Genomic DNA, 9,535 nt, shown 5'->3' with positions numbered 1-9,535 from the left:
CATCCAACAACAAACCAATGAAGCCTTTTATTGTCTAAGACATTATTTTGACAAGATGTATGTCAGTTCCTCCAACACAGACATACACACAAAATCACATATAATTTGAAAAAGTAATTTTTACACACACAACACACATTGTCAAATAAAGAATCAGCCGCCACCAGTCCGCATGTCACTTTTCTCTGTAAGCCATTTTTTTAAGGTCTCCAAGTTCCTCTGCATCCAGCGAATATTTTTCTGCATGTTTTCCAGTGCAATTTGAGGAGCTCTCAGTTGAGATGCCTGTTCTTTGATGGACTCAAAGAACAACTTAACCTAGAAGTCAAACATATGGACATTTAAACACATCTATTACATTTAATTAAAACAAATCAAGTACAGAGACCAGAAAGGTTGACGTATTAGTGAATATAATACAGTAATATTGCTTAAGACCGACAGTGAAGGTGTACATACCTCAGTGTATTCCTCTGGGTATGTAAACTGGCCTGTGGTGTGGACCAGGATGTTTCTAATAGAAGATGAGCCCAACTGCAATCTGAAGAACAGCAGGAACACAACAGACACTCAAGAGACACAAGGGACCAAAACTCAAACATTTCACTCAAATCATTTATCTCCATACGCACTTTTCAACCAGTTTGCTCCAGTTTTTTTTGACAAATTCCCATGCAATGTGGTGTCCCTTTGGATTTCTTGCCACCAACAAGATGAGTGTGGACAGGTCCTGCAGTCGTATCACCTGACCTTCCAGACCCAGGTCCAATAATCTGTGATGCAAAGGGGAACAAGACACACTTTGGCATTGGTATTTCTGTACCATATCATATAACAGGCAATTAGAGTGTTTCATTTTTGCCACATGGTGGCAGCATTAACCATGTGCAAATTCAATCATCAACTCTGTATTATGTAGGTAGGTATGCTTCACAAAAATTAGTCTCCATACTGAAATAAGAAATCAGAAATATATGCCAAACCTCTCAGTATGATGTTACCACAATAATAAAAATTATTACATATACCTGTATAATTTGTTTGTGTCTCGGCTGGAAGTCAAAGCAAACATAATTTGGTTTTTCTGTGCTGCCGAGAAGGAGGTGTTGTACAGGTGCAAGAGTGACGCCCATCCGTACTCATCCTGGGCACCAATTGCATACACTGTGCCAGCCACATCAGTGGGAAGTCTAAAGTTAACACAATTGAACAACGTGTGAGTTTCATAGTAGAAATTTGGGGGTAGGTTGAATAGGTTGATAGTTACACACTTGATAGATCCGTTAGACTGAAGCCAGTCTTTAAAACGCCAGCGTGCCCCTTCCACACAGGGAGGGTCATCCAGATGGCACGCCAAGGAGAGCACCTCTGACCTCAACCGCCGTGTTGACACAGAGCCCTCATCGCTCCATATCTGCTGGTCAATGACATCACGGAAAAACTGGAGAATGTGCATCTGCGTGACAGGGCATAGAGAACCAAAGTTTACCACTGCTTGTAACTGGTAAGCATTTCAAGCAAGCTCTATATGTTCTTGTCCTCTTACCTTAAACTTGCGCACCAGTTCTGCATCCCTCCGTTTCTCACTCATACGGTAATATACTTCCAGATAGCCTAGTCCTTGCAGTAGAGGTACTGAGTGTGTTTCCATTTGTAGATACCCGATTAAATCCAAGGCCTTATTGAGCGGTAGATAACCTGCCCTTCAAAACACAAATACAAAAATATTTCAAGGGTTAGATGACATTATAAAAAGCTTAGATTTTAATTCTGTTTGGATCAGGGGTGTCCAAAGTCTGGCCAGGAGCGTTATTTATTGAACTGTGGCACAAAACAACAACAACAACATAAACAAAGATGAAATAGTTTTTCAAGGCTTTTTAGAGAATTATCAATATCAAAGCTGCCCTTGTATTTTTTTATTTTTGAGTATGTGATGGAAAAAGTTTGGACACCCCCAGATGAGTCCAACAAAATGTTCTAAAACCTTTTACACAAAGTACTACCATCTCAAAAATATTTTACTTAGCAAGATGTGGCATATAAACATTAATTCATCATCCATCCATCCATCCATCATCTTCTATGCCGCTTATCCTCACTAGGGTTGCGGGGGAATGCTGGAACCTACCCCATCTGACTTAAGATAAAAGGCGGGGTACATCTTGGACTAGTTGCCAGCCAATCGTAGTCATTATAATAATAACATTATAATGAAATTCATTTGAATTTAATTGAAACAAATTTTAATATTTACTATGTACAGCCTATATACATATGTAGTATATGTATAATATATAGTTTTTTTCCCTTTCTCTGGTACTCCGCTGGAATGTCAGTTATGCAGCCCGCCCCTTGTCATATGACATCTACAAAGTGACATTTATGCGATCGACCCATGCTGTACAGTATATAGTATAGTCTTACGTGACCAGTTGGAATGCATTGTGTATCAAATGAGTCCTGTCTTTGTAGCTCAGGGCAGTGTGGTTTTCCCTCAGCAGCTTTGTTAGCGCCTCCCATCCACCATCCTCATAATGAACCACATAATAGCCAGTCATGTCCGCATTGACCTTCACCCAGCTGACCTCCTCTCCTACGTAGAAACTGTCTGAATACAAACACAACCAAAACAATACATTCTTTAAAATGTTATTCCAATGTGATGGGTACTTGCTATGCATATGTGCCATGCTCCTTGCTAATTCCTTAAGAAGTTTTCTTTTCCTCCGAACCTGTATGTTTTGTCATCAAGTGTTTATGGATGGTGCTGGAAGTGTCAGTCTTGTATGTCAGAGGGATATGCCACAAGTAACTAGAGAAGACAAAAAGAGTGAACACAACTTAAAAGTCATCATCTGGTTGTGCAGCTTTTACTGAATCCTCACCCTTCTTGCAATGTGGACCAGTTGGGGTCAGAAGGTAGAGTTGTTCTCAGGAACCGGACCTGTTTGAGCAACAAACGCGGTCCTACCCTTTTTATGATAACCAATGGAACACCTTTCTGCAGAGTCCAAGTGTTCATCATGGCTGTCAGGTCCAAGTGTTCTCCTGCCAATAGGTACTGGAGGAGAGTAAAGTTTGTCAATTAAGAAGATGGAGGTCAGCACATCCAGCAAGTTTAACTCACTGAGTTTTTATGGGCTTGCTCTCGACTGTAACAATGCTGCCCTGAGACAAAATCCTGTTCGGAACATGTCTGAAAAAGGAAATCTTGAATGACCCTAAATGTTATCTGATGCAAAACAAAACGAAAAGTGTGCTTGTGTTCATACGTTGGTCAGACTGTCCCATAGATTTTGGTTTTGTGCATTTCCGTAGCTGTATTTGCGGAGGTATCGCACAATCCCACTTTGGAACACATCTTCTGATAGAAAGTGGCGCAGCATGTGCAGGATGCATGCTCCCTGGAAGAAGCGAGAAAAAAAGCTTTCTTTTATAACAACACAATCAGTTTGTCATGTGATGAAAATGATGCAAATCCCTTGGAAATTGTGTATGAATAACAAAAAAATAATGAATTGAAATACCAAATACTGATATTCACAGCGTATAATAGCGTCCATCCAGTGAAAATGTCAGAATTTTATGAAAATATGCCCTCATACAAAACATCTGAAACATTGAGCAAAATGTTTGCAAATTGACCTCAGCATACGTGATTGAGTTCAGTTCCAAGCCAAATAATAGGCTGTAATCAACCACGAAATAGTCATAATTTATTAATAAAAAAAAAAAAAAAAAAAAACGCGATAGAGTGAGGGGGCAATCTGCCAACCACAAAGTGGCGAGGGACGACTATATATGTATTCCCCCTCGCATTCTCATAACAAATATGCAGGTTTATGGAAAAAGCACAAGACTCATGAAAGACTCAATGAAAGAAATCAATACTTTGTCATAGGAGACTGTGTCAAACATCTCATTAATGTGAGTAGGGCTCTCTGCTGGACTGGATATGGGCCGAGAAGAGTTCAACGAATCGTAACCAAACGCTGCAAAACATGTGTGCAGTAGATATTCCTCCTGCAAGAATGTGGACAGAAGAACATTCAGCCTGGTAGTGGTAATTATTATAAGATATTCATCTGATCATCTGATGAGCACATACCACTTGAAGTTCAGGGTAAGTAGCCTCAACTGCAATGTACTCCATGTATCTGGCAAAGCCTTCATTCAGCCAGATATCATTCCACCAATTCATGGTCACCAAGTTACCAAACCACTGCAACAAAAAGATTGGGGATTGATTGAAGATGGTTTGTCGGTCTGGTTAGTACCGTTAACGTCGGCACCGGTACCCAACTTTAGTCAAGACCTTTTAAAGGAATCTAAAAGGTTTCCACCAAGTGATAGTTTAGGTCCTTTCACTGTGGTATGTTTTGTTTATATAGGCAGGAAAGAAAAATACTACAGTGCAATGTTCAACCTTAAATTCATTCATCCATTCATTTTCTACCGCTTTTTCCTCATGAGGGTCGCGGGGGATGCTGGAGCCTATCCCATCTGTCTATGGGCGAGAGGCGGGCTACACCCTGGACTGGTCGCCAGCCAATCACAGGGCACATACAGACAAACAACCAATCACACTCACATTCATACCTATGGACAATTTGGAGTCGCCAATTAACCTAGCATGTTTTGGGAATGTGGGAGGAAACCGGAGAACCCGGAGAAAACCCATGCATGCACGGGGAGAACATGCAAACTCCACACAGAGATGGCCGAGGGTGGAATTGAACCCTGGTCTCCTAGCTGTCTGCGCGCTAACCACTAGACCGCCGTGCCGCCCCAACCTTAAATTAATTCATTCTAAAACATGAGAAGATTGACACTACCCCAACAACGGTTACGGGACTTAACCCACACCTACCTGATGGGCGAGCTCATGCCCAATCACCATGGTAACCCACAGTTTGTCAGAAACAGATGATACATGAGGATCATAGAGCAGGCTGATCTCTCTGTAGGTGGTCAAGCCCCAGTTTTCCATCGCACCGGCCTGGAAGTCTGGGATGGCGATCAGATCTGAATAGGAAAAGAGATCACGTCAGGCAAAGTATGGTCATTTCTGTTTGGTTACAGGAATAAAATATTTACCATGCTTGGGTAGGGGATAATTTATGTTGAAATACTCCTCGTAAAAGTCAAGCATTTTCACAGCAACTTCCAGGGCATAGTGTGTTTGGGACCATTTCTCGGGATCAGCATAGATGGACACCTATGACAATGAGTTAATGAATGAATCCCTCTACTGTATATATTCAGAGAAGACTATTTTGTAGAGGCCATACCTGCACCCCAGAAGATGTTATTGCAGTAACGGATTTAAAATCACAGACAACAAACGCTACGAGGTACGTGCTCATCTTTACACTGGCAGCATACTGGTCCTCCAGCAAGCCATCATCGAATTTAACTGTCTTGACCTAAAACGACGTCGTTAGCATTTCTAAACACTCACATGAGGGCCAGACATGACACTTACGATTGGCATGTTGGACAAAGAAATGTACTCAGATGTCCTCCTGATCCGCACCGAGAAGTTGGCTTTGAAGTTTGGCTCGTCAAAGCAAGGGAACGCCGTCCGGGCGCTCGTAGGCTCAAAGTGAGTGGAGGCTAAGGTTCTAAAAAGAACCATAATATGTTATTTCATATTGAACCCTCCTAAATACTTATACTTTTTACCTCATTTCTCCTGAACGGGTTCTATAGATGCTTTTATAGAAACCATCGAATCCTTCTACCAACTCTGCCCCAAACTCAATATATAGGAAGTATTTCTGACCGCTGCTGAGCACCCTGGGAGAAAAAATGCCGATCTGCTCATGGGCAGGGTTGTGAAGACACGGTAGGACCTAGAACAGAAGAAAAAGTTACCACCGGAATAAATGGACTGCCATTCTGACCACTTTGTGTTTGAGACTACCTGCTCAGACAGATGAGCAAGGTTCTGATCCAGTATGGTTGCCTTGGAGATATTCAGATCCTTGCTGTGCAACACAACCCAATTTGTGTTGTTCTGGACGTCAATTTGGATGGTGACTGAGCCAGTGAAACGGAGACTAGTGAGGTTGGGGTGCACCAAGATATGGTAGTGAAGTGGAATTATGTACCTAGGAAGAAACAGGCAACATGCTTTGGTAATACATTCCTGCCAATTCATTTTAATGACTTTTCCAGCAAAGATAGCATGAAGATTACCTTGGCAGGCGAAGGCGGCTCCACGGGAAGGACAGATTGTCTGTCCCTAAAGGAGATTGTTCTCCATGAGAATGAAGAGGGCTTGATGCCTGCTGTGAAATTTGAGTGGGCTGCAGTCCAACCACATACACATGGAGAAGAGACAGCACTAACAGCCTCACCAAGACCATTATGAATGAAATGTCCTTAACTGAACACAATGCCAACCCGCACGGCAGGCTAACGGCTGGTAATGAAGAACAGACTGTCAAATCCTGAACATGAGGAGCGACGCCTTTTTTTGGATGCCTGTAAAGGTGTCCGCTGCCAAAATGTATAGTAGCTTCAAACGTCCTGCTTCTCTCCCCTTAGTAAACCTAAAAAAATAATCAAGAACAAGTATAAGTATATTTATCAGCTAAGATATAAACCAATATACACTTAATTACAAGCATGGTTGGGTGTGGGGTCGTGACTTAATGATCTTTTACTTTCACTGAAGACGTGATTCTTGATGTGATGTTCCCAAAGCCCCAATATGGCACCAAGATCAGCGCCTTCCTCTTCAACACCACCTTCCTGTTTTGCCATGAGTAATTTTTTTGTATTCAAGAGTGTTTCTCAATGCACTAACCCAATATGGAGTCAAAGAAAGTTCCAAGTATCATCACTTTGATCAAAAAAACTTTAATTGAAGATGTGATTCTTGATATGACTTTTCCCAAAGCCACAATATGGCAGCGAGATAAGCACCTTCCTGTTTTGCCATGAGTAATTTCTTGTATTTAAAAGTGTTTCTCACCGCACTAACTCAATATGGAGTCAAAGAAAGTTCCAAGAATCAGCACTTTGATTAAAATAGAGAGAAACACTATTAAATTCAAGAACTAACTAATGACAAAACAGGAAGGTGGTGTTGAAGAGGAAAGATGTTTATCTCGCTGTCACATTTTGGAACAATTACATCGTTAATGGTGACAAAAGTAACCATAAATGCTCATTTATCCCCTTTAGAAAAACAATCAGACTGCACTTCCGGAATAACAAACAAAAACAGGCTGTGTACATATATTTATACTGTTATTCTGTATATTTTGTATTTAAATATTTTGTATTTCATATTTTGTATTCTCATTCTTTTTTAATAGATGTGTATGCACCTACTACACCAAAACAATTCCTAGTATGTGTTTGATCATACATGGCAATAAACCTTTTCTGATTCTGATTCTGATTCTGATTTATTTATCATTCATATGTATGTAGAATTGTTGTACATGTAAGACTGGTAAGATAACTGTAAAACTGTAATTGTAAAATGTGTTTTATGTTAACATTTTTTAGGGTATTATGAGGGTATTTTTACAATATGCCCAAGGGCCAAAAACCACACAAGCTGCCACCTGTGCTGCACAAGTCATCGGCCATTTTGGGGGGATTTGGGCAATTTGTGTGTTTTTGTGAGGCCCAAATAATAATGTGGTAATATAAACATAACTACAGATGATTTAAGCTTTATGTCATTAAAGCATATACATGTCTTAGGTAAAAATACCACAACAATCTGTCAATTTAGGACGGTTTTGGCCACAACTGCCACACTTCCTGCTGTCAATGGTGGAGACATGGACACAAGAATAGTTTCACTTAAAAGTAGTGACAGCAAGTGTCAGGAACAAGCGCAAAAAATCTCGCCTAATAATGATTCTGGTAGCACTGTGACAATTGCAAGGATCTGACGACGCCTGGATAGCGAGAAGGGAACTAAATATACTCCGGCTTATCTTATGACTGACGATGACGAGACACAGCAGGTAGAACACAATGGAAGGCCTCCCAAGTGACACACCAGGGCATGACTGACATGTTCAAGGGAACAAGAAGAGTGAATATGAAGCAGAAAACAACCAAAAGGTAAATAACGTAACAAGGTTAAGGCTAATGCCTGCCACACCAGAACAAAAGTGTGGCAGGCACAAAGACAAGCCACATGATTGTCAACCCACAGCTAAAAGTGTGAGGTGACAACAGCTGCAGGAACACTAGAGAGGTGGTTCAAATCAGGTTGCATGACAGGCTCGTCAAACTGTAAGCAGCATTCAACTTTAAATACTCCGAATAACATGGGGTGACCTCTAAGAATAGCTGCAAATATGAAGAAAGCTTTACCTCGATCATTTTAGCTTCATCAGTCCAGCTTTGTGTCGCCACTAAACACTTTCATTTTCTCTTTAAGCTACCCGCCCACTGCAGTGACTTAACGTGCCACAAGGGGGCACACGGGAGTAGGAATTGTGTTATGTTTAGGCGTGTATAAGTGTTGATGCAGTCAGTTTTTCACCTCCGATCTAAGAGATGTTGCCAGGTGTATCCCTCTTGTCCCCAATACAAGTGGATGTGTATGCAGCTGGAGGAGGGTCCATTGTTTGTATAAAGTCACGGAAGGATTCAATTCCCCACAATGCAGTGCACATTGCATACAAAATAGCATCCCTATATCACACATAACACGCAAACACATACCTGTACAAGCAACATGGGGACAAAGTGCATCGCCACACATTAGATGGAACAATGCAAGCACATCACAAAGCTCTACTCTTCCTCCTTATGATCATCTACATATGGACAGGTATGAACTTTTACATTTACAAAATGTTTTTAAAAGGTTATTAATCTTGGAATGTCATCAAAGCTTTTAAAATGCTACAGATGTACACTCTATATCACTATATCACAGCATCACCTTTATATTCATCATTTAGGGTTGTTTGTTTTCCAACTGATGTCTGCTGTACACCAGGCAATTGAATTACAAATAAGAAACATGTACTGTGTTTGAAATATCCAGCACCACCTTTGGATTAATTTATTTAGTTCTTTCTGGGGCTTCCATTAATCTGCCAATAGTTTACAAGCTGAAAGACTGATTTTTTATGCCAAATAACAGCATTTATTTAAACTTGCATTTATGCAAGTATTTTAAAGTATATATTTATAATTAAAATATGTAAACTACCAGTCAAAAGTTTTAGAAAACCCCGATTTTTCCAGTTATTTATTGAAATTCAAGTTCTTCAGTTGCAGGGACCACAATATGCGTCAACAATTTAAAGCCGTTCTGCAGAAATTCAGGTTGATCAAGCCCAATTTCTACAGATGTTCCAATTTCTGGAGTACATATACTACCAACTATGTCTGCATAGAAAGTGTGTTTGGAACACACCATGGTACTATACCCTTGTGAACATAATTTGAACACCATTGTACTGGAAAAAGTCATCTGTTGCTCCAAAAATTGCCAGAAAAAAGATAATTAATTTCTCCTCCTGACAAATGTGTTCCAAAAGGA

At 40.5% G+C, this 9,535-nt stretch overlaps 1 protein-coding gene across 1 annotated transcript; it reads right to left on the bottom strand.

The window, feature by feature from the left end:
- Positions 1-12: 12 nt before the first annotated feature.
- Positions 13-8,510, bottom strand: erap2 (endoplasmic reticulum aminopeptidase 2). Its single transcript, XM_058071117.1, has 21 exons — positions 8,353-8,510; positions 6,205-6,560; positions 5,930-6,116; positions 5,689-5,858; positions 5,489-5,627; positions 5,295-5,429; positions 5,101-5,221; positions 4,874-5,028; positions 4,112-4,225; positions 3,895-4,026; positions 3,276-3,407; positions 3,131-3,199; positions 2,889-3,064; positions 2,736-2,815; positions 2,428-2,611; positions 1,547-1,703; positions 1,272-1,456; positions 1,029-1,190; positions 633-773; positions 460-541; positions 13-318 (listed from the first exon to the last, which is right to left on the bottom strand). The coding sequence occupies exons 2-21, from the start codon at positions 6,372-6,374 to the stop codon at positions 154-156; spliced, it is 2,856 nt and encodes a 951-aa protein (XP_057927100.1). The 5' UTR covers positions 6,375-6,560; positions 8,353-8,510; the 3' UTR covers positions 13-153.
- Positions 8,511-9,535: the final 1,025 nt, after the last annotated feature.

Source organism: Doryrhamphus excisus, chromosome 4 (genome assembly GCF_030265055.1).
Source record: "Doryrhamphus excisus isolate RoL2022-K1 chromosome 4, RoL_Dexc_1.0, whole genome shotgun sequence".
Lineage (NCBI taxonomy): Eukaryota > Metazoa > Chordata > Actinopteri > Syngnathiformes > Syngnathidae > Doryrhamphus > Doryrhamphus excisus.
Note: the sequence above shows the minus strand (reverse complement) of the source record. Positions and strands in the feature narration are given on the sequence as shown.